Source organism: Balaenoptera acutorostrata, chromosome 3 (assembly GCF_949987535.1).
Source record: "Balaenoptera acutorostrata chromosome 3, mBalAcu1.1, whole genome shotgun sequence".
Taxonomy (NCBI): Eukaryota; Metazoa; Chordata; class Mammalia; order Artiodactyla; family Balaenopteridae; genus Balaenoptera; species Balaenoptera acutorostrata.
The window spans coordinates 135,068,271-135,094,177 of NC_080066.1; the positions used below are offsets into that span (position 1 = coordinate 135,068,271).

At 37.6% G+C, this 25,907-nt stretch overlaps 1 protein-coding gene across 6 annotated transcripts in view; it reads right to left on the minus strand.

Annotated features, from left to right (window-relative positions):
- Positions 1-25,907, minus strand: part of WDHD1 (WD repeat and HMG-box DNA binding protein 1) — a 97,503-nt gene that overhangs the window by 22,359 nt on the left and 49,237 nt on the right. For 2 of the 6 annotated variants that reach the window (XM_057544362.1, XM_007192888.2), the window contains 10 exons: positions 24,287-24,401; positions 23,290-23,421; positions 20,272-20,495; positions 20,069-20,187; positions 19,822-19,878; positions 17,239-17,282; positions 16,640-16,810; positions 15,881-16,011; positions 14,023-14,161; positions 10,386-11,207 (listed from right to left, as the gene is read on the minus strand). In XM_057544362.1, coding sequence (XP_057400345.1) covers positions 11,007-11,207; positions 14,023-14,161; positions 15,881-16,011; positions 16,640-16,810; positions 17,239-17,282; positions 19,822-19,878; positions 20,069-20,187; positions 20,272-20,495; positions 23,290-23,421; positions 24,287-24,401 — 1,333 coding nt within the window. In that variant the 3' untranslated portion in view covers positions 10,386-11,006. Of the gene's footprint in view, positions 1-3,764; positions 3,865-10,385; positions 11,245-14,022; positions 14,162-15,880; positions 16,012-16,639; positions 16,811-17,238; positions 17,283-19,821; positions 19,879-20,068; positions 20,188-20,271; positions 20,496-23,289; positions 23,422-24,286; positions 24,402-25,907 lie in introns of those variants that run through there. The other 4 variants (XM_057544361.1, XM_057544359.1, XM_057544360.1 and 1 more) reach the window with 4 other exon arrangements.

Here is a 25,907-nt window from a genome sequence, read left to right on the forward strand (position 1 = left end):
TCCCAGACCAGAGCTCGAACCCGTGTCCCCTGCATTGGCAGGCAGACTCTCAACCGCTGTGCCACCAGGGAAGCCCCTGATACTAGTTTTTAAATTTTCTTTTGGAGCAGTTCTAACTATTTGTAAGAAGTAATTTTTTTTTTTAAATTTATTTATTTATTTATTTTTGGCTGCATTGGGTCTTCGTTGCTGCGTGATTACCATATGGGCCACTGACACTTTTATAAATCTAAGATACATTAGGGGATTTTACTGATCTCATTTTTCTTATTTCAGGTTTTGCCATTTCATCATTTAAGAAATTCTTTTTTTTTTTTTTAATAAATTTATTTATTTATTTATTTTTGGCTGTGTTGGGTCTTCGCCGCTGCGCGCGGACTTTCTCTAGTTGCGGCGAGCAGGGGCTACTCTTCGTTGCAGTGCACGGGCTTCTCATTGCGGTGGCTTCTCTTCTTGCGGAGCACGGGCTCTAGGTATGTGGGCTTCAGTAGTTGTGGCACATGGGCTCAGTAGTTGTGGCACGCGGGCTCTAGAATGCAGGATGAGTAGTTGTGGTGCACGGGCTTAGTTGCTCCGTGGCATGTGGGATCTTCCTGGACCAGGGCTCGAACCCGTGTCCCCTGTGTTGGCAGGCGGATTCTTAACCACTGCACCACCAGAGAAGCCCTAAGAAATTCTTTTATCAAACACTTCAATTTTTCCCAGCTATATTTAAAAAAGGAATTAAATTATAAGAAAATGGAAAAATGATGGAATCACCTAAAAGGATGATGCAATGTTTAAAAAAATGTTATCCTGCAGTTTTCTTATTATAATGCCCAAAGTATTGCCTCATTTTCAAGAAGGAAAAAAAGAAGACTGGAGGGATTATCTTTATAGTTTGCTTTAAGATTTCATAGAACAAGTTGAGAATTCAGAATTTTTCATTTTCCATCCATAGTGGCAAAGAAAAGGAAATTGACAGGGGAAGATGTTTCAAAGTTATTAGATGAATCAGAAGATAAATGCAAGGAGACAAATAGCAGCACTCTAGACTCTATTAATGATGGTGGAATTGGTCATATAAATGAAATGTCAGGTTATGAGTTTTCAGATGAAGTTATCGTAGATGAATTTTTCTCAAACTCAAGAATTAATGTGACCTATATATTCCTAAGGACACAAAAGCAATGTGGTATTTTCATCCAGTTAGTCATTTGACAGGAAGCATGTCATCATGCAATATTTTGTGACAAGAACTTGTACCATCTTGTTTTGCCAAAATGATGTATGATGATATTCTTTAATTCTTTTTATTGTTTGTGCACCGGTGTTTTGAGTTGAAGAGGTTTGCTATGTTTTAATTCTTGTGAACATTCCTAATAAAGTTTTCTTCTTACTATCCCTTTATTCTTCTGCAAATTAATCATACAATGACTTCAAAAATATAATGAATATTTTTCTTGGTATATTGACAAAGAACATTCAGATTTCTCAGTTGTGAGCTCAAAATCCTTTATCAGTGTTGACAAGAGAAACATACTGATTATCTTGTTTAGGAGAGGCACTGTGCCAGGTTCTGACAATACAAAGAAACCCAGGTCTGCTCTTAAAGAGCTTATAACCCTGTTGGGGGGTCAGGAATATAAATTCTCTTCCATTAGCTACAAATGCCTCATTAGGGTTTTTCATTTCCAGTTGCAGGATATCCTCAGATATCCCCTCCCAGTGTTAATATCTTACAGAACGATAGTATAATATCAAAACCAAGAAATTGACACTGAAATAATCTGTACAATTTATTCAGATTTTACCAGTACAGACTTACTTGTGTGTGTGTACCTCTATGCAATTTTATCACATGTAAATCCTTGTGAAACCACCACCATAATCAAGATACTCAATTATACCATCACCACAAGACTTGCTCGTATTCACCCCTATATAGCCACATCCCTCCTTTCCCCATCTTTAACTCTGGCAACCACTAATACATTTTCCATCTCTGTATTATTTCATGAATGTTATATAAATGGAATCATGCAGTGGAATAGAATCAAAACATCCTTTTGAGATTGGCCTACTTTCACTCAGCTTAATTTTCTTGAGGTTATTCCAAATTGTTGCTTGTATCAATAGTTTGTTCCTTTTCATTGCTGAGTAATATACCATGCATGGTATGAATGTACTATAGATTAACTATTTAGTCATTGAGGGACATTTGGGTAGTTGCCAGTTTGGTGCTATTAAAAATAAAGCTGGGGCTTCCCTGGTGGTGCTGTGGTTGAGAATCTGCCTGCCAATGCAGGGGACATGGGTTCGTGCCCTGGTCTGGGAAGATCCCACATGCCGCGGAGCAACTAGGCCCGTGAGCCACAACTACTGAGCCTGCGCGTCTGGAGCCTGTGCTCCACAACAAGAGAGGCCGAGATAGTGAGAGGCCCGTGCACTGCGATGAAGAGTGGCCCCCGCTTGCCACAACTAGAGAAAGCCCTCGCACAGAAATGAAGACCCAACACAGCCAAAAATAAATAAATAATTAAAAAAATAAATAAATAAAGCTGCTATGAACAATCATGCACAAGTTCTTGTGTGAAAATAAGTTTTCATTTCTCGGGGATAAGTGCTTAAGAGGGCAATTGCTGGTTATATAGTAAGTCCCTTTTAGTTTTGAAAGGAACTGCCAAACTGTTTTCTAGAGTGGCTGTACCATTTTACATTCCCACCAGCAACATGAGTGATCCAGTTTCTCTGCATCCTTACTTGTATTTGGTGTTATCATTATATTTCATTTTAGCTGTTCTGATAGGTGTGTAGTGAAATCTCACTGTAGTTTCAGTTTGCATTTCTCTAATAATTAATGCTATTGAACATCTTTTCATGTGTTTGCCTTTTGTATATCCTCTTAGTGAAATGTGTTTGTGTCTTTTCCTAATTTCTAATTGGATTATATGTTTTGTTTTTAATGCTGAGTTTATGAGTTCTTTATATATTCTAGATATGCCCAGCTACTTTTTTTAATCAGCTGCTATAACATTTGAGGGAGAAATGATGTCATGAAGAGTCTCTATCTCATTGAAGCACATTAATACTCCTCCCTCTTTAGAAAAACCATCTGTATCAATTCCAATCCAGCTGTTTTCAGAGAGGAACACTCTTTGTGGGGGCCAGTTTCCAACCTTCAGTGAACACTTTATTTGCCACTAATCTGCTCCACACTATTCTTGAGGAATTAGAGTGCCACTCTTCATCCTCCTTTCTCTAGGATTTTTAAATGTTTTTTTTTTAAAGTTATACAATTGTTATTTATTTATTTATGGCTGTGTTGGGTCTTCGTTTCTGTGCGAGGGCTTTCTCTAGTTGCGGCAAGTGGGGGCCACTCTTCATCGCGGTGCGTGGGCCTTTCATTATTGCGGCCTCTCTTGTTGCGGAGCACAGGCTCCAGACGCGCAGGCTCAGTAATTGTGGCTCACGGGCCTAGTTGCTCCGTGGCATGTGGGATCTTCCCAGACCAGGGCTTGAACCCGTGTCCCCTGCATTGGCAGGCAGACTCTCAACCACTGCGCCACCAGGGAAGCCCCTCTCTAGGATTTTTGTTACCAGGGCCACCAAAGCAGCTGAGATAATGTTGACCTGACAATTTTTGTTTTTCACTTTTTCCTCACTTTTCCGCTTTCACTAGATGTATTTCCTCTGCTCATTTCTCTGCTTTCCCACAACTTTAGCTTTCCCCTGCTGTTGTTATGACACTTGCTTCTACATCCCTGTGCAGCTCAGTTCCTCAGATTAAACGATTCTGCTTCTGTGTCCAAATTCCAAATATCAGGGAGAGAGATGGGATCACTGAATACTGGAGTCAGTCGTGCAATTCTGGTGCAGTGTGGCCTGCGGAAGTGACAACAAGTGATATGTGACTATCCTGGGATGGTTCTCTGAGAAGGAGATCTGAGCAGAAAATTGCTGTCATTTTTATTACAAGGACCATAGGAGTTAGAGAGATTAAGTGGTTCCCAGAGCCACATAGCTCCAGTGGTAGAGGCAGTATGTAAACCCTAAGCCTACCGAGTTCCAAAGATTATACTGTATCTATTATGCCCATCACCCCACCAACACAGTTCCTGCCCTTGAAAACCTGGGTCTCTTGGTGAGATCAACAAGCATCTACAATTATTGATATAATAGAGACACATACAATCCGACAGAAAAATATACCCGGAGAAAACAGAAGACAGAGGTCTATTAAATGAAATACAATTTACAACTAAAAGAACAATAGCATTCTTCTCTTTTAAAAAAGTTTGGCAGTAGTTTAAATTTATGCTTATATTATTACCCTCTTGTGTTTATGAGCCCTTGGGTGAAATGGTTCAGTAACATACAAAGTTAATTCCATACAGTGTCAGAAAAAACCAGAATGGCACAAATCCCTTTAAACAAGATACATACTTTTATGCAAGACACTTTAATTTTGTCCTTTAATCATCATTAACTGACTTTCTAATGTTACACCAATGTTGTATTCTTGTGGGTACTAAATAGTATCTTGTTTTATACAATGTTGGATCTGGCCTACTAAAATTTTTACTTAGGAGTTTTCTTCTATGTTCATGAGTGAGATTTGTTTAAAATTTTCCTTCTTAAAACTAACCTTGTCAGGTTTCAACATCAAGGTTATGACAGCTGCTATACTAAATAACTTGTAGATGATTGTAACTTTTACTTGACTGTGATAGAACTTGACTCTTCACCCAGAATTTTAAATATAGACTAATTTTTTAAATTGGTCATAGACTATTCAGATTTTCTATTTCTCTGAGTCAGTTTTTTTTCTTCCAGTTTTATTGAGACATAACTGATGTACAGTACTGTATAACTTTAAGGTGTAAAACATAATGATTTGGGACTTCCCTGGTGGTGCAGTGGTTAAGAATCCGCCTGCCAATGCAGGGGGACATGGGTTCGAGCCCTGGTCCGGGAAGATCCCACATGCCATGGAGCAACTAAGCCTGTGCGCCACAACTACCGAGCCTGCACTCTAGAGCCTGCGAGCCACAACTACTGAGCCTGTGTGCCACAACTACTGAAGCCCGCGCACCTAGAGCCTGTGCTCCGCAACAAGAGAAGCAATCGCAATGAGAAGCCTGCGCACTGCAATGAAGAGTAGCCTCCATTCACTGCAACTAGAGAAAGCTTGCATGCAGCAACGAAGACCCAACCAGCCAAAAATAAAAATAAATAAATTAATTAAAAAACAAAAAACAAAAAACATAATGATTTGACTTACAACATGAAGTAATTACCACAATAAGTTCAGTGAATATCCATCATCTCATATAGATAAAAAATTAAAGAAATTAAATATTTTTCTTGTGATGAGAACTCAGGATTTACTCTCTTAACTTCCAATATATTGACATAACATATAGCAGTGTTAATTATATATATCATGTTGTACTTTACATCCCTAGTACTTATTTATCTTACAGCTAGACGTTTGTACCTTTTGACTGTCTTCATCCAATTCCCCTCCCTTCCACCCCTGCCTCTGGTAACCACAAATCTGATCTCTTTTTCTGTAAGTTTGTTTGTTTGGAAGTATATTTGACCTACAATACTTTGTTGGTTCCCATTAACACAATGTAGTGATTTGATATTTTTATACATTTCAAAATGATCACCATAAATCTAGTTATGATCTATCACCAAAGATATTACATAATTATTGACAATATTCTTCACACTGTACATTTCATACCCATGACTCATTTATTTTGCAACTGGAAGTTTGTACCTTGATTCAGTTCTTTTTATAACTTTAATAGAGACATAATTCACATACCATGTTCACCTGCTTAAAGTGTACAATTCAGTGGTTTTTAGTAAATTTAGAGTTGTGCAATCACTGCCACTATCCAATTCCAGAATATTTTTGTCACTCCGAAAAGAAACCCTGTACTGATCAGCAGTCAGCTACCCACCCTTTCCTCTACCCCCAGCCCAAGGCAACTACCAATCTACTTTCTGTCTCTATAGATTTGCCTAGTCTGGACATTTCATAGAAATGAAGTCATATAAAATATCATCTTTTGTGACTGGCTTCTTTCACTTAGCATGTTTTCATGGTTTGTCCATGTTGTAACATGTATCAGTACTTCATTTCTTTCTATTGACAAATAATATTCCATTGTATGGACATACCACCTTTTGTTTATCCATTCGTCACTTGATGGACATTTGGGTTGTTTTAACTTTTGGGCTATTATAGATTAATGGTGCTCTGAACATTCATGTACAAGTTTTTGTGTGGACATGTTTTTATTACTCTTGGGTTTATACCTAGTTGTGGAAATGCTGGGTCATTTGATAACTCTGCGTTTAACCTTTTGAAGAACTTCCAAACCACCATCTTACATCCTACCAGTAAAGTCTGAGGGTTCCAATTTCTCCACATCCTCACTAACACTTGTTATTGCCCATCTTTTTCATTATAGCCATCCTAGTGGATGTGAAGTTGTATCTCTTTGTGATTTGATTTGCATTTTCCTGATGCCTAAGGATACTGAGTATCTTTTCATGTGCTGATTGGCCATTTGTATATTGTCTTTGGAGAAATGTTGATATATTTTAACATTTAAGAGTTGTTGATACATTTTAGTTACAAGTTCCTTATCAGATATATGATTTCCAAAAAACTTTTCCCTTTCTGTGGCTTGTTTTTTGCACTTTCTTGATGGTGTTCTTTGAAGCACAAAAATTTTTAATTTTGATGATGTTGACTTCATCTATTTTGCTTGTGCTTCTGGTGCTATATCTAAGAAACCATTACTTAGTCCAAGGTCACAAAGATTTACACCTATGTTTTCTTCTAAGACTTGTAGTTTTAGTTTACATTTATGTCTTGATACATCTGGGATTAATTTTTTTATTATAGGTGTGAGATAGGGGTCCAACTTCATTCTTTTGCACGTTTCCAGTTGTCCCAGCACCGTTTGTGGAAAAAGACTATCCTTTCCCCATTTACTTGCCCTGGCACCTTGTCAAAAGTCAACCGACTGTGTGAGAGTTTATTCCTGGACTCTCCATTCCATTGATCTGTAGGTCTATTCTCATGCCAGTACCACACTGTCTTGATTAATATAGCTTTGTAGTTAAGTTTTTAAATTGGGAAGTATGAATCCTCTAGCTTGTTCTTTTTCAATATTATTTTGGCTATTCCAAGTCCCTTGATTTTCTAGATGAACATTTGGATTAGCTTGTCATTTTCTACAAAGAAGCCAGCTGGGGTTTTGATAGGATAGCATTGAATCTGTAGATCAGTTTGGGGGGTATTGCCATCTTAACACTAGTAAGTCTTCTGCTCCCTAAACACAGGATCTTTCCATTTATTTGTGTCTTTTATGTCTTTCAACAATGTTTTGTAGTTCAAAGAATAAGTTTTGCACTTGTTAAATTTGTTCCTAAGTATTTTAGTCTTTTTTGTAGAAACTTGTTCATTTCATCGGAATTTTCCAACTTACTGTCAGAAAGCTGTTTAAAAGTCTTGAATTAGTCAGTGTTCAACTGGAGAAACAGAACCAGTAGGATATATATATTGATTTATTGCAAGAAATTGACTCACATGATTATGGAGGCTGGAAGGCAGGTCTGAAATCCCAAACCATAGGGGAGACCTTCAGGAAAGGCAGGCTGAAAAATCTCAAGGCATGAGTGGAAGCTGCAATCTACCGGTGTCGTATCTTCTTCTCCCTCAGGGAAGTATCAGTTCCTCTCTTAAGGCCTTTCAACTGATTGAGGTGGGACCATGCAGACTATCTAGGATAATCTCTTACTTAAAGTCAACTGATTATGAACTTTAGAACAATCTATAAAACTACCTTCATAGCAACACATAGGTTAGTGTTTGATTGAATAACTGTAGCCTAGCCAGTTGACACATAAAACTGACCATCATAAGCCTCTTACCTTTAAAAAATCTGTACTGTTTTTGTAGTTAATAATTTCCTTTTCATCCCTAATATTACTTATTCATGCTTTTCTCTTTGTATCATGATTAATCTTGTCAGATATTTTTCTAATTTATCAGTCTTTCAAAGAACCAACTTTTGGCTGATTCCATTATGTTTACTTTCTACTCCATAAGTTTTTGCCCTTTATGACACAGCTCCAGAGCAGGTAGAACACTACAAACAAAAGGCCACACTTTAAACTGCAGGCTTGAGTTTTTTCCTTTTCGCTTCTACTTAGCATGAATTTGGACTGCACACCTATGTAAAAAAAACAAAAAACCACATATACAGAAAAAAGCCTAATGACATACACTAAAATGTTAACAGTGGTTATCTCTGGATATTAGGATTAGGGATGATGTTCTTCCTCACTCTTTTCTGTATTAAAAAGTATATACTTCTATTAATTAAATACAATTCAATATTCTTTTTTTAAAAAATATTTTATTTGTTTGTTTATTTATTTTTGGCTGCATTGGGTCTTCATCATTGGGTCTTTGTTGCTGCATGCAGGCTTTCTCTAGCTGTGGCGAGCAGGGGCTACTCTTTGATGCGGTGCATGGGCTTCTCATTGCGGTGGCTTCTCTTGCTGCCGAGCACTGGCTCTAGGCGCATGGGCTTCAGTAGCTGTAGCACGCGGGCTCAGTAGTTGTGGCTCACGGGCTCTAGAGTGCAGGCTCAGTAGTTGTGGTGCAAGCGCTTAGCTGCTCCATGGCATGTGGGATCTTCCCAGACCAGGGCTCGAACCTGTGCCCCCTTCATTGGCAGGCGGATTCTTAACCACTGAACCACCAGGGAAGTCCCAATTCAACATTCTTGATTGATCCTAGATTTGGGGGGAAAAAGGCTAAAAAGGGCACTTTGGGGGAAATTTTTTTTAAAAATATATATTTATTTATTTATTTGGCTACGCCAGGTTTTAGTTGCAGCATGTGAACTCCTAGTTGCAGCATGTGGGATCCAGTTCCCCAACCAGGGATTGAACTCAGGCCCCCTGCATTGGGAGCGTGCAGTCTTGCTCACTGGACCACCAGGGAAGTCCCAAAGATTTTTTTTTCTTAAAAGAAGTTTAATATTATATAGAAAAGGAATAAGTATGATATTTCTTGGTTTCAAAGTTCTGATTTGTAAGTTAAACCAGGTCAATACAAAAACCTTCCTTCAACCAAACAAAAGTAGGAGATTAAAAAAACCTTTTGCAGGGACTTCCCTGGTGGTCCAGTGGTTAAGACTCCATACTTCCACTCCCAGGGGGTACGGGTTCAATCCCTGGTTGGGGAACTAAGATCCTGCATGCCGCATGGCGTGGCCAAAGGAACGAAAGAAAGAAAAAACTTTTTGCAAATCCTTGGTGTTATCAGGTTCCTATGGATCTGAAATATAACACTCAAGGATTATATCCTTAAGTATTATACACTGTGGTAATAAGTAAGTTGAGGAAGTAAAAACAAAATACATGTCAATAAACATGCTTTCCAAAGTAATATAAATAAACTTTTACTTCAGGATCTTGAAATCAAAATTAATTCATTCATAATTAATTCAGAATCAAACCTAATGACAAAGCAAGATGAACCAGCCAACAGCATAGTAACAATAGCTGATATGTATATAAAACATTACTATGTGCCAGGTAAGTGCTTTTACCTCATTTAATTCTCATAACAACCCTCTAAAGTAGTTACTATTAATATACCCATTTTACAGATGAGTGGACAAAGGCTAGAACTTGCCCAAGGTTATTTAGCTGGTAGTATTGCAGTGGTCCTTTGAGCCCAGGTAGTCTGGCTTTGAAATCTGTGCTCCTAACCTCTATGCTACAGTGTTTCTCAATACCAGCTACTAATTAAACAATCAGAAATGTATTCCTTCCCAACCTTAATCATCATGAGACAAAGAATATCCTTTGGCTCCTACACATCTAAATTTTCAACATATTTTGTTCCTTCCAACCTATAAAACTACCCTCGATTTTGAGCCACCTGACTTTACTACTATCCCCCTATCCCAACCCCACCCCTTGTACTTTGTCCTCATTAAGTGGCTGCATTTGTATTAAGTTCTGCTTAGAATACTAACCAAAAAATGTATGAACTACTTAATTAAATCTTGTTTGTTCAAAATAAAAGAGGAGTTAAACACTTCCCATTACTCTTCAACCACTCTCTTATCAAGGCTTCAAAGACTTGCTCAGAAAAGCACTGCTGATGCTGATAACCAGAGTAGCTTACAGGAGCACATCATGCGCTGGGCTGCAATGCTATCAAAACAGTATCTTCAATCCTCTTCTGTGTGTATACTGTGTAATAGGATGGGGGGTGGTAGAAATTACAGTAATAAATATACAATATATTTTCTAGAAACACTTCCATTTCATGGAAATACAATGTGAAGGGCATATCAAGCTAAATATGGAAATGTGAAAGTTTTATTTAAAAAAAAAGGCTACACAAATAATTAAAAGTAATATATGAAGAAACTGCCAAAACAAACAAAAGGTCTCATCTACAAAATTATTTACATGTTTACGGCCCATATAAAAAAAATACATGGTCCCCTGGGGCCAGTATAGACATAGAGAGCAGTCTATGGTAACACACTTGGGAAGAGGACTTCTGTAGTACTTCCCAGTACATGACATGAACCAAACAAGGAAAACCCTACAAGGTACTTCAATGCTCAGAGGTTTTAAGACCTTGGCTTTGATGATTTTGAAGGTAAGAAACAAAATCAAATCAGCTTCCAATAGGACATGACAGTGGCCTCCAGTCAGTGACCATGACCACAATGCTTCTGAATGGCCCTCCATTTGGGGACAAAGTAATCTGAAGACATGATAGTTTTTACAGATGCCCTGCTACCTACACCAATATAATTACTACATTATCTTATAAAGACAAACAGCAGTCTTTAAACTCTTTTAAAAATATATAAAGAGTTTCCTAAAGATTTTTTTAAAAGGTCTGGATTCATCAAAGATGAGTAAAAAATCCATTACTTTCCTAAGTTCACTTCCTTACTCTATTCCTGATTAAATGCAAAAGCTGACAGTTTCTGATTTGTAGAAAGATCTAAAGGTTTTTGCTTTTTAGGCAAATTCAGATTCTCCTTCGTTCTTTCTTTCTGGTTTTCAGTTTCGTGACTATCCTCGACCACACGTTTTCGTTTCTTTTCTTCAGCTCCATCACTTGCAGTTCCTCCTTTGGCCTTGGCAGCCCATGCCTTTATAAAAATATTGCAGGAGAAAAGTTTTTAGGCACTAACAAAGAAATAGGAAGGACATGATTTTGTTACTTTTGCAGGCAACATTCCTTTATGTAAAGCAGCATAATTAGCACTTGAATTGTTAAACTAATCATTAAGGGTTCTTGTTTTTTTTTTTTAAACAAATCTCTTATTACTTAATTGCAGGGCACCTTAAAAAATTTACATTCTACCTCTATAACATTTCAATCTAAACTCTGCTTGTATTTAACCATATTAAGTGCAAAACACTATAACTGCAGGTACTTTTTTAAAAAGAAAACCTTTTATTTTAAGATTATTATAGATTTCCATGAAGTTGTAGGAAATAATACAGAAAGCCACCGTGTTCCCTTTACTCAGCTTCCCTCAATGGTGGCATCTTGCAAAACTGTAGTGCGCTATTACAACTAGGATATTGACATTGATAAAATCCCCTTTTTTATTTCTACTTGTTTGTGTGTGTGTGTGTGTATAATTCTATTGTAGGCTGTGTATTTATCACCGCATTCAGGATACAGAACAGTAGTTCCATAAGCATGAGGACCCTACATGTTGCCCCACCCCACTCCTCTCCCAGGCCCTAACCCCTGGCAATCAGTTCTCTGTTCTTCATCCCCATCACTTTGTCATATCACGAATGTTATATACAGTATACGCTCTTTTGGGATTGGTTTCTACTCACTAAGCAAGAACCTAACAAGCTTCACTCATTTCATTTACCTCTTAAACCTCTTTTAATCTATAACAATTCCTCTTCCTCCTACTTTATTTTCCTTCCTAGTCATTATTGTTGAAAAGGGACCATCTGACCTGTAGTATTTTTCACATTAACAGACTGGATTTAAGAAATGTTTAAGGTTTACACTAAAAATATTGATTACATTTTTAAGTATTCAAAAACACAATCACAACTTTTGCCAAGTCTCTTCCTCTTTTCCTAATATGGTCTTATTCACTCAGATGTCATTTTATCTAATTCTTTACGATTTTTATCCTTTTATAAATACTTATAAAAAATGAGACATACAAAGATGCTAATGAGATTCTAAAGGAGGCTAGAGGTGGTAAGACCAGTTTCTAGCTTCCTCATTTTGCAATACTTTTATTTGTAAAAACCAGCTTATCAAGGTAAGTAACTATGCCACAAGGTGCCCATGCTGCACGCAGCCATTCCTAGGGAAGGGAAGTCTGAGATTTATTGATACGACACACACAATCCTTCCCCTTGCAAAAGAAAGCTGCTCTTAGCCTTCTTTCACATGGCAGAAACTGACATGAGGAGCAATAGGTACAAGCCACCTGTCCTAAATTTCACATGAAAGGCTAGAATAGAACATCAGATTTTTCCCCCCAAAGCAGTATTCTCATTTAGTATTCAATGTGGAAGTAAATAGCATTTTAAGAAATTCTGCTTACAAGGACTTCAGAGTAGTAGTCCAAAAATGTGAATTAATTTCATTTTTACTTATTAATCTTTTTTGCTTTTGATAAGTAATGCACTTTTTTTTTCCTCTCCACCAAGAGTTTATCAGAATGTATTCAATTTCTAAAAACAGAAAAAGGCACTTTCTTTAAGAATTTTTAAAACCTGGGAATTCACTAAAGTCCCCATCTCAGTACAATTATCCTTACAAATGGGACCTAATGAAACTTAAAAGCTTTTGTACAGCAAAGGAAACTATAAACAAGATAAAAAGACAATCCTCAGAATGGGAGAAAATATTTGCAAATGAATCAACGGACAATCAAAGGATTAATCTCCAAAATATATAAACAGTTCATGCAACTCAATATCAAAAAAAAAACAACAACCCAGTCAAAAAATGGGCAAGACCTAAATAGACATTTCTCCAAAGAAGACATACAGATGGCCAAGAGGCACGTGAAAAGCTGCTCAACATCACTAATTATTAGAGAACTGCAAATCAAAACTACAATGAGGTATCACCTCACACAGGTTAGAATGGGCATCATCAGAAAATCTACAAACAATAAATGCTGGAGAGGGTGTGGAGAAAAGGGAACCCTCTTGCACTGTTGGTGGGGATGTAAACTGATACAGCCACTATGGAGAACAGTATGGAGGTTCCTTAAAAAATTAAAAATAGAATTACCATATGACCCAGCAATCCCACTACTGGGCATATACTCAGAGAAAACCATAATTCAAAAAGACACATGCACCCCAATGTTCACTGCAGCACTATTTACAATAGCCAGGTCATGGAAGCAACCTAAATGTCCATCAACAGAGGAATGGATAAAGAAGATGTGGTACTTATATACAACAGAATATTACTCAACCATAAAAACGAATGAAATTGGGCCATTTATAGAGACGTGGATGGACCTATAGATTGTCATACAGAGTGAAGTAAGTCAGAAAGAGAAGAACAAATATCGTATATTAACGCATATATGTGGAACCTGGAAAAATGGTACAGATGAACTGGTGTGCAAGGCAGAAACAGAGACACAGATGTAGAGAACAAACGTATGGACAGCAAGGCAGAAACAGAGACACAGATGTAGAGAACAAACGTATGGACAGCAAGGGGGCAAAGCGAGGGCGGGGGGATGAATTGGGAGATTGGGATTGATATATATACACTAATATGTATAAAATAGATAACTAATAAGAATCTGCTGTATAGCACAGGGAACTCCACTTCACTGTACAGTAGAAACTAACAGAACATTGTAAAACAACTATACCCCAATTAAAAAAAACAAAAAAAAACCCCTGGAAATTCACTCAAGTCTCAATCTCAGTACAATTAACCTTACTTACCTTCCTTTCTTCAGTTGACAATACTCTAAATCGAACCATTCCTTCTTTTATTATGTCTGCTTCATCTGAAAAGTCAGGATTGTCAGACAAAATATTACATCTGTTTTCTTCCAGCCACATCTGGAACCCGGTCTTTGGCCTAAAATAGCAGTTATGTAAAAAAATTTTATAATTAAGACACAGTCTTAAAGTGCTTCATGATTTTTCAGGTTAGTGATTAACCATTAGCATACCTATATATAAAGTAAAAGAGACACAGTTAATTACACTTGTTAATATTCATAATTACATATTACTTAAAACTGCCTAGAGACTGCAGGAATAATGAGCTGAAAAAATCCTTTATAAGATCAATTCAAAGGGATTACTCACATTTGTATTTTCCAAGTGCAGCAAAACTCTGAACTTTCAACTCTTTTATGAATGTTGACAGGCTCAAGGTCTCCAATCCTACTTAGCCCCTCTAGCCCAATATAACCCTTCCATGTATCTTTGGTAGCCTTTCTCCATTTCCCAAACCAGCTATTTGAAATCGTCACAACTTCTCTCAAGCTCCTCACCCCTGCCCTCACAGCTGACCTGGGAGTGTGGGTCCTTTCTTGTACCATTATTATGTAAAGCATGAACACAGCATACTTGTCAGTTTTATTAGATTTCAGTTCTGACACAAACTGTCTTTAGGTCACAAGTGAAGATTTAATGCAAACATTTAATATTTACTGAACACTTTTTTTCTGTATAGCCTGTTGATAGTATAAAAAATGGAATCTTCTTAAATAAAAATTTCAGTGTTTAATATCTAAATTAAATTCAGAACAAAAGAGGAAAAATAAAAACCACAGCTATCCCTTCAAATTAAATTGGTTAACATGAGATATTGGTTAAATGAGATACATAACACTAAAAATGAGATGGTGACTTCTGCAATTTAGCTGATGTATTTTAAATAAATCTAGCATACAAGAGATCAAGAAATCTGGTAACACTGAGTTGGCGGACAAACAGGATATGGACAAATAGGAACTCTCATATTGCTGGGGGTGTACAAAATAATACAACATCCATGCAGAACAATTTTGCAATATCTATCGAAATTACAATTGTACATTAGCTTGAACCATACAGGAATCCATCTTACAGCTATAGGTATATAATATTCATATAGTTATTCACTGTACTACTATTTGTACTAGCAAAAGACCAGCAACTACCTTTTGTCCACCAGTAGAGAACTAAATAAATTATGGTATAGCCATTCAATGGAAGTAAAAAGATTAAAGAAACTCTTCATGTAGTAATAAGAAATCATCTGCAAAAGCTATTAAATGAAAAAAATAAGGCACAGAACAATGAGTATACTACCATTTCTGTAAAACTAAAAAAAATAGATAAATCTAAGTGTACATGCATAGGATAATTCCAGAAGGCTATATAAGAAACTTGTGCAGTGACTATTTGTGGAGGGGAAACTGGGTGGACAGGGAAAAGATTTACTCTTCATCACACATCTTTTTCTATCTTTTGACTGTGTTTCTCCCATGTAACTATACTAACGATTTAAAAACAAACAAATGAAAAAATGAACTAATTATAAAATATAGTGTCCCAGCAAAACGTATCCACAATTTAAAACATGTATGCAGTTTATCAAAGCATACTTTAATAAGTAATATAAATAGACATTAATCAATATTTGTGGCTTCCCTAAAGTTACAAGTGTTCAGAATGCCTACTACCTGTGCCAATGTAGTATTTACATGAATGAATAATAGGGCCACATAATTTTGTATTGCTACTTCTGTATGCCTTTTATTGGAATACTACATCTTGAGAACACTAAATTTCTCTATGTACTGACCTTTGATTTTCAGTGTTTTGAGGACACATAGCTGGGGTTTCAGGTGATGGATTTTTAGGATTTTCTTCTTTTACTTCCTCAGTCCTATCAGCTTGGGAAGTTCTTTTCTGGAAAAAGGATGCTGCAGATGCCTGTAAACACAAACATAATGAATACCGCAACAAAATCTAGTATGATTTTATATGTTACAAGCAAATTTTGAAAAATGTGGAGAAATATTTATAATTATTTAGAATTCTTACACCAACATGTGAAGTCCCGAGAGGTTCTCTGTCGAAAATAAACATGTATAAACACACACACAAAACCCAAAAAAACTGTACCTCAAATTTCATGTATTCTAGATGAATAAAATTATATGAAATGGAAAATACAAACGGCAGGTCTATTTTACTGATGACAAATCTGTGATAAAATACCAAAACTGGGACAAAATCTGGGAGGCAAAATCAGAATACAGAACAAGGAAGGATTAGGGCCAGGTACTAAACCAGCTGTCATTAAATAGGGACATGCATCAGAACCACTTGGAAAATGAAAAAAAAATACAGATAGATGCATGAGTCCCTGTCCTGGGTCTACATATTTTTAAAAAGTGATTCTGATGCAAAACCAGAATTGAGAACCATTGCCCTCACTAGACAATCACTTATAAACAACTGGAGCCTCGTGTCTCATACCTGAAAGAGTGAACAGAACTAAAGTAAGACAAACAGACTATGAGTTGTGTACTGCAGATGGGGGCAGGTGAAATCATACCTGCTTAGACTTTGGTTTTGGAACCAGAGGCTTTATAACTGGAGACTTTTCATAATTTGTAGCTCGATTAAGTGCAGTAGATTTCTTGGATGATTTGTTCATATTGTCTAAAATATTAGTTGAACGTACTGAATTCACTGAAATGGATGGCTCTTTGGAATTGCCTGATACCTAAAAAGCAAACTAATATTAGCATTTAATGTTTAAAGAAGAAAAAAAAATGCCAAGAGATTTATTTTTCCTTTAAATTTCTGTTAAGTTTGTACTGTAGTCTCACCTTCGGAATTGAATATATTTGGTATAATCCAAATTAAGACTGATGCGCATATTCCCAAATACCACATCCCCAAGTTTTGAAAACCTTCAAAACTGTAGGTTCTCAGAAGATAAGTAGAAAATGTAACTCTTGGTCCAAGCAGGAACTAGTGCTGCTTTCATCTTTGTTTATTTTAAAATATTTACTTATTTAAATATTTTAAAATTTAATCTGTTGTAGTCTTTAATGCCTCTTAAGTCTGGGGAGGGTCATCTGGTAGTTTGGAAATATTTCTCTGTATGGAAATGTATTTAAATAATAGAAAACGTCACTGAAAGTTTACCTTGAAGGGGTTTATTCGTCCTTGGTTGCTAGAGGTAACTGCACCTTTCATAAGAAAGAAACCCTCACTTAATAGTGGTAAAACTCAGAAGACTTATGACTTCTATAAGAATAATGGAATATTTTAATCTGTATTATATGAAAATAATGTACTTTGCAACTTTAAAACTATTAATAACTATATATGACCGCCTTCCTATTTCTAAGTCAAAATAAAAGCTATTAGATGATGGGAACTATCCCAATTTGCCACTATGAAATATACAGATACAATATGTAGAGATCTATTCTTTTCTCCTGTTACCAGGGAAGAATGGTGCCTTATTTTAGCTAGTTAATAATTCCTCTACGAATGCTCTAGATCCCACCCACTCCTGCTTTTCAAGAAACTTGTGCTATCAATGGCTACATGTGTCATCTTTGACTTTTCCTTCTTTATTGGCTCAAGTTTCCCAACTTAAAGAAACAAACAAAAACCAAACACGTTCTCTGCCACATCCCCTTCTCGCCCCCCACATAATTTTCTTTCACCTCCCCTAAGCAGCCAAATTTCTCAAGAGTTGTCTACATAGCTATTCCCATTTCCTCACTATTCATATGTTCCTCCATCCAATACATGGCTTCCAGCCCTACTACCCTGCAGAATCTGCTCTTGCTAAGAACTCAGTAAACTCTATGCGGCCAAAACTGGTGGATCTTTTCCAGCCATCACCTTGTTTGACCTCTCATCAGCACTCCACACAGCGGAGCGTTCCTTTCTTCTTGATACTATCTCCCCTTTGACTTCTGAGATACTGCATTCCCTGGCTTACCTCCTTCCTCATTTTCTTTTGATGGTTCGTCCTCCTCCTCCTCCTCCTCTCTAGGCCTAACCTCCTTTTCTCCTCACTTTGATCCTCCCCCAGTGCTCACTCACCCATACCCATGGTTTAAACTGCTATACTTATGTCAACAATGTTCACTTTATATCTCCATCCCAGAGATACTAGTTTCCTGAGCTCCTGACCCAAACAGCCAATAGTAATTCATCGTCCTCCTATCTAAACCTACGTTTCCCTAGTGTTTCCTGACTCAGTAAATGACACCATCATTCACTCAAGCACTCAAGCCAGAAACTGACAGTTATTCTTCACACCCTGAACTTCCATACTCTCTATATCATCTTCAGAAACACCTCTTCAATTCCTCCCATTCTTTCTACCAGCAATCACCACCACCCCAGTCTATTCAGTCTCACTTGGGACTACCTCAGAAGTCTCCTTATATGCAGTCCTCCTCTTCACAGTGCGCCATACTCTGCCCCTGATTAAAGCCTACAACAGCCTCCCAGCAACCTCAGAATAAAGATCAAAATCCTACCATGGCCTACATGGATCTGCACAGTTTGGCTCCAAAACCATTCAGCACCCCTTTCTCTTTGCTCTCTGTGCTCTTCAAGCCTCTCTTACAGTCTTCACACATGCTGTTCCTTAAGCCCACATGCTTTTCTTCTGCTCCCACCCACCTTTGCCTGGCTGACTCATTCATCCTTTAGATCTCTGCTTTAAACATTCCACGTGGTGGCTTCCCTGGTGGCGCAGTGGTTAAGAATCCGCCTGCCAATGCAGGGGACACGGGTTCGAGCCCTGGTCTGGGAAGATCCCACATGCTGCAGAGCAACTAAGCCCCTGCGCCACAACTACTAAGCCCGTGTGCCACATCTACTGAAGCCCGCGGGCCTAGAGCCCGTGCTCCGCAACAAGAGAAGCCACCGCAGTGAGAAGCCCGCGCACTGCAACAAAGAGCAGCCCCCGCTCGCCGCAACTGGAGAAAGCCCGCGCACAGCAACAAAGACCCAATGCAGCCAAAAATATATTTAAAAAATAAATAAACATTCCATGAGGCCTTCCTTGGGGTCCCAAACCATCCCCCACCACTGACTAGATTACAGCCACCTGTTACATGCTCTTTTTTTTTTTTTTTAATTTATTTATTTATTTATTTTTGGCTGTGTTGGGTCTTCGTTTCTGTGCGAGGGCTTTCTCTAGTTGTGGCAAGCGGGGGCCACTCTTCATCGCGGCGCGCGGGCCTCTCACTATCGCGGCCTCTCTTGTTGCGGAGCACAGGCTCCAGACACGCAGGCTCAGTAGTTGTGGCTCACGGGCCTAGTTGCTCTGCGGCATGTGGGATCTTCCCAGACCAGGGCTCGAACCCGTGTCCCCTGATTAGCAGGCAGATTCTCAACCACTGCGCCACCAGGGAAGCCCCTACATGCTCTTTTAATAATCTGTACACATGTAAAAGTATATTAAAATCAAACTTATATATATATATATACTTCTAAAAGCCAGCTGGTACTATAAGGTTTATGCAGGGATCAGACATGCATGTCTACTTGACCGCTGTAGCCCCCCACCCCAGGCAAATACTAGACACAAAATAGGCATTTAATAAGTATTTGTTAAATGACCACTGTTTCACAAACATTTCTGATTAAAAACAACAACAAAACAGGCCCTGAAGAGTAAGGTGTATTTGAGTAGATGTATCACTGTAAAGACTACTTCAAAATTTTCTCGATATTACAAAATCAAAATTTTCTTACCTGACTTAATAGCTGGCATATCAGAGGAATTTACACTTTTGAAAAATGGGTTTTCTCCTACAGAATAATTAAGATAAAACAATACAGTGTAACTGGGAAGATAAAGTCATCTTCTGTAATCAACAATCAGATAGGAAAGATGTCTTGAAAACGTATGGGTATTCAATTTCCCTCAGCCAAGTAAAAGGGGAGAAGTCACACACATGACACATCTCATCTTTAAACTGCCTTAAAAATGTTATCTTACCATGTTTGTGTATTTCTGGTTTTTCTTCTATATCATCAGCTTCTCCAGTATCCTCTGAATCTTCTTCAACTTGATTTCTGAGCCTTGGCTGACTCCACTCTGTAGGAGTATTACTGTAACTAAAAGACAATGATATTATTCAATAAAGAGCTATAAAAAGACCAAGTCAACATTCAGGATGGTAAAACTCAAACGTTTCTTACCCAGCATTCAACTTTTTTCTGAAATCCTCTTCTTCTTCTTCCTCTTCTTCAGCTTGGGTGGCTGCCGATTCTGCTGCTTTCTCTACAGCCAGTTCACTAAGTCTCTGGGCCAGTATTAATCTCCGAGAACGAGAAGCATATTTAATGGCTAAATTCACAGCATTTTGAGTCATTAGATCAGCAAGTTCCACACAACGAAATTCCCTCTCCAGTTTACAAGAAAGCTAAAGGAAAAAAAGGGGGAAAAAAGTCAAATTATGTTGAATAAAACTTTTTAAAAATAAAAGAATGATACTACTAGTAGAACTGAGAAAAGTTTTCTAGATACTGTATCCCTGATTCTAAGAGGCACATTTTTACACATTTTAACATCTCTCTCTGAAGTTGAGAAGTGTCTTACAATTGATGGTGAGTCAGTTTAATTGGCAGCATTTCTTTCTGTCTTAGTGACTTAAATAAGTAAAATAATGGTGCATTTTACAATCAACCATGAAATATGACATATCATTTCAAGTTATTGATTGCAAGGAGAGTAAGAGATTTATTTAAAAATTCAAAAATGGTTCTCCTAAATTTGTTTTCCTGCCCATTCCACCACCTGCACTCACAAAACAGGGTAGCAAATTGAAAGAAAGAATAAATTGTAAATGATTTGTTATTATTTTGCCTAGAATTGGCACACAAATGCTACTAAGTGAATGTGGGTAGGCAAATAGATTCATCCATTAGCTTTTTAAGTATGATTGTCCATGATCTCTAACTACCAGAAACAGTTATACAACTTCAACTACAAATTAGCAAACAACCTCCTTTTTCTTGCTCTATTTTTTATACTTACAATATAAAATGAAAAACATTCATTTATCATGACTTTTTCTTTTGCTATGAATTTTGACAACTCAAAGTGAGGCAACTGAAGTACAATGTGAGGAAAACTAATACTTCGAAGACCACTAAAGGTCTCATAATTCATAGAAGTATTACTTTGTTACTTAGACATGTCAAGTCTGATTCATCAGCACAGACGCTTCAGATATTTACCTGCATGTCCTTCTCAAGTTTTCCAGAATCACTTATCTGTAAGCAGTACTTCTCAATCAGGGTGGTACTCTGCCTCAGAGGGCATTTGGAAATGAAAGTAGTATGGTTTTCCCAGTAATTAGGTGGAACTATGGGCATCTGCCTGGGGGCAGGAATGCTAAAGAACTAACAGGGTGCTACTAGCACCCTGCTAAGGAACACTTCACCCCAGCGGAAAAGCTCCTCTATGGCTAAATGGTAAATACATCAAACATGTTTGCTTACATATGTTGCAGGAAATAAAAAGGTTACTAGTTCATGTTGGTGTACAAATGGGACTTTGTGAATGGAACAAAACTTACTCTATAGTAAACTAATTAAACTTCTTTAACACTAAATGCAAGGCAGTGTTGCAGAGGTGACAGTAGTGAATATCACCTTTTGGAGACAAGTTACAATAAGCTCAGATATCAGTTTTCCCTCAGGAGTTTTTTTCCTCAACTTTAAAATGAAAAGTCTGGGCCATTTACTCTCTTAGGAAATACTGAGGTGCACTATGTATCAGACACTACATCAGTGCCTGGCATACAGTAGTGAACAGCACATGGTCACTGCCCTCAAGGTGTTTACAGTCTAGTGCAAGAAGAGCACAGAAGAAATTACATTATACTCCTCCTCATAAGCCAACCTGGAATGAGGACACAAACTTATGAATCTTATGTTTCAAAAAGTTCTTTTGTCTCTAATGATAAATGTACTTAAATATCCAGGGGACCAAACCTGGTCACTGGCTACAGACAAACTTTTACCTAAGAGGATAACAAAAGGCAGGCATATCTAAAAGCCTGATCAAAGTTCTTAAGACTGCTCAGCCTGCAGACCTAAAAGTCTACACTCAAACTTTATTTGCTGCACATGATAAGAGAGGAGCTAGAGCCAGTTCTCAAACTTTATTAATGAGCATCTGAATCACCTACAGGGCCTATTAAAACACAGACCAGGACTTCCCTGGTGGCGCAGTGGTTGGGAATCTGCCTACCAATGCAGGGGAGACGGGTTCGAGCCCTGGTCTGGGAAGATCCCACATGCCGTGGAGCGACTAAGCCCGTGAGCCACAACTACTGAGCCTGCGCGTCTGGAGCCTGTGCTCCGCAACGGGAGAGGCCGCGACAGTGAAAAGCCCGCGCACCGCGATGAAGAGTGGTCCCCACTCGCCGCAACTGGAGAAAGCCCTCGCACAGAAACGAAGACCCAACACAGCCAAAAATAAATAAATAAATAATTTATTTTTTAAAAAAACAAAAAACAGCTTACTCTTTAAAAAAAAAAAAAACACAGACCAGTCGGCAAAAACAAAAAAGGGAGGTAGCACCAGAAGAGTTTATTTCCTCCTATGATCTTAGATACAAGGCAATGTCTTAAATATTTTAACTGCAACGTGAACTGGGAAACTGAACTTTTAAGGGAGAAAAACACCACCAGATACAACTTAAGAATTCTAGGTTGTGGAACCTGGTGCTAATTCACATACCATTAAGAAATATATGTATAACTGATTCACTTTGTTATAAAGCAGAAACTAACACACCATTGTAAAGCAATTATACTCCAAAAAAAAAAAAAAATTATCAGACAGAACTAGTAAAAGATCACTCTGAAGAATATGCCCCTGGAATATTTCCCCTACGTTTGGGTCATTCCAGGAACAATAGCAGGTACTAAACTGTATGGGTAAAAGTCAAAGGTACAATAAAGAGATGTTTCCTATACATAGGGGCTCTTGGGTACAAAAATTAAATTTCAATAATTGTAATAAAAAATGGGAATGATTAACAACCTCTAAGTGGAATTTTTATCCTATATAAGTAGAATTTAACATTCAGTTCACATCAGCACAGTATGATGTTAAAGACCGATTAAAAGAAGAAAAAAAAAAAAGAAATTCAACCTAGAGAAAAGCAATTAACTTTTCTTCCCCACTATACTTATTTTACTCACCGCAAGCATTTTCATTAAAAGTTCCTGTTGTTCTTTTATTGCTTGATTTTTAGTGCTCTCTTCATATTCATAACCATTTTTAGCTAAATAATCAAGGTGGTTGTGAAACGTAACTGAACGCCAGTACTGTTCCTGCAAAAGTGGAAAAACTGCTTAGAGCCAACTATCAGCTGAATACCACGCAAGTGTTAAACATTTATCATACGACACCAGTTTCTGAATAAAATATTTTCTGAAATATTCCTTTCTACAGCTTATTTTACAATTCTAATGTGATATTATGCCTTGACTTAATCTTCTATCCTTAAAAAAAAAGAGGGAAATACAGTGACCCTTGAACAATGTAACAGGTAGAGGCGCCTACCCTCTGTGTAGTTGAAAATCTGCATATAACTTATAGCCAGCCCTCCATATATATGCGGTCCCTCCATATCTGAGGTTCGGCATCCTCAGATTCAACCAATCTTGCATGGTGCAGTACTGTAGTATTTACTACTGAAAAAAACCCATGTATCAATGGACCCACACAGCTCAAACCCATGTTCTTGAAGGGTCAACTGTATATAGCATTTTAAAGTTTCCTAGCTATCATAGCTGATGCTCAGAGAACTTGGTAAACTTGATTTTTATAAGCTGATTTGTTTCTTGTTTAGAATAACTAACTGCAAGACAGCGAATGACTTTTGATGACACAGGGCTGGGAGTACGGTGAGGCAAGCCTGGCGCCCAAGGGAACAAAATTCATGGAGGCACGTCCTCTTAGGCGCTTGTCCAAGCCCGACAGTGAGCGCCTTACCCTAGTGAGGCCCTGACAGTCACACCCATTTACCTCGTAGACAAAGTCCCTGGAAGCAGCCCTCTTCCCTCACAGCTACTGCTATTTCTTTAATTATAAAATAATGAATACTCAACACTGGTCATCAGAATAATTTTAAATGTCTGTGTCACAGGCAGGGTATTATCAAACTCAGAGTGTCGAGGTAAGATGTGTGCATACCTCCATTTGTCCTTTCTCTGTGGCAGTCTGACAGTAAGGAAGCTTAAAGGATAATACAGCTACCGCAGGGCGTGGAAGGGTGGGAGGAAATCGAGAACCTTTGCAAGGAATACACCTGTCAGGAAAGAAACAGTCTCACCATAAAAACTTTCTAAAATATCATAAAAACTGCTACATTATAAATTTTCCAAAAGTTAGTAACTTGGAATAATATTATTCCAATAGCTGGCTTAATAATATACAAAAGATTCCTCTTTTAAAAAAGTACTTTAGACCTGATTAAGTATCAAAATTATCCCTCCACGTACTTCAAGAACTTCAAAAATCCCTCCTCACATCAGCTTTATTAAATTAACAATCACTAAAAGTGAAATCAGCTCTTTTCAGATTTTCCTTAGCAAAATGCCCACTTTCAAAATACAGAAATTGTGTCATAAACACTTGTTATGGGATCCACGTTATAAAACAGACCGCCCTAAGATAAAATGCTGATAAAGAATATTCACTTTCATTCATCAGTTGGAAATACTTGGTACTGTTGGTAGAAAGTGTCATATAAGAGAAAAAGAGGGTGAAATGTCCAATAAGTGTTTTTTATTAAGATATTGGTGAGAGTGAAGCAGAAAATCCATTATCATTATAAAAAGGTTATACTGTATATCTGCTCTGCTAAATGAAGCATTGCCTTATGTGGTAATAGTTCAGTTGGCAAGGACTTTTCTGACTAGAATATGTAAGGCACTCATATATGCCCATCAGGATGAGTACCAATGCAATTTATGAATTAAAAAGCATTCATCAGGGCTTCCCTGGTGGCGCAGCGGTTGAGAGTCTGCCTGCCGGTGCAGGGGACACGGGTTCGAGCCCTGGTCTGGGAGGATCCCACATGCCGCGGAGCAAACTGGGCCTGTGAGCCACAATTACTGAGCCTGCGCGTCTGGAGCCTGTGCTCCGCAACAGGAGAGGCCGCGATAGTGAGAGGCCTGTGCACCGCGATGAAGAGTGGCCCCCGCCTGCCGCAGCTAGAGAAAGCCCTCGCGCGGAAACGAGGACCCAACACAGCCAAAAATAAATAAATAAATAAATAAATTTAAAAGAGAAACCTTTCATTAAAAAAAAAAAAAAAAGCATTCATCAGAGTGATTTATATATGCAGAATACTCTTTTAATGTATGTACTCCAAATTATTTATAAGAAAAACATAATTGCACACTCTAAGTACTATAGACAAATTTTCTAATTTTTATAAAGTCATTTAAAAAACATAGATCCTTGTTCAATGCTTACTAACATCCATCCGGTAATACAGCCTTTTCATCAGGGCTTTAAGTTATGACTTTCTTGAAGGAAAATACTAAGTAGAAATTAGGCCCTTAGGTTTAAATTTTTTTTCATAAATATCTTCTAATATTATCAAATGTCCACTAGAATAGTTAAAAAATAAGTAAGTGGCATTACCCAGGAATATTACATAGGCTCCCTTTCTAGTAAGATTTAAATACTCCCTTTCCTTCTTTTTGCGAAAATATAGTAAAAACAAACATGTTTTTAGAGTTCCAATATTTTTTAACATAAATCCTCATTTCTTTCTACCTCCTCCCCTTTTATGATTTCACATAAA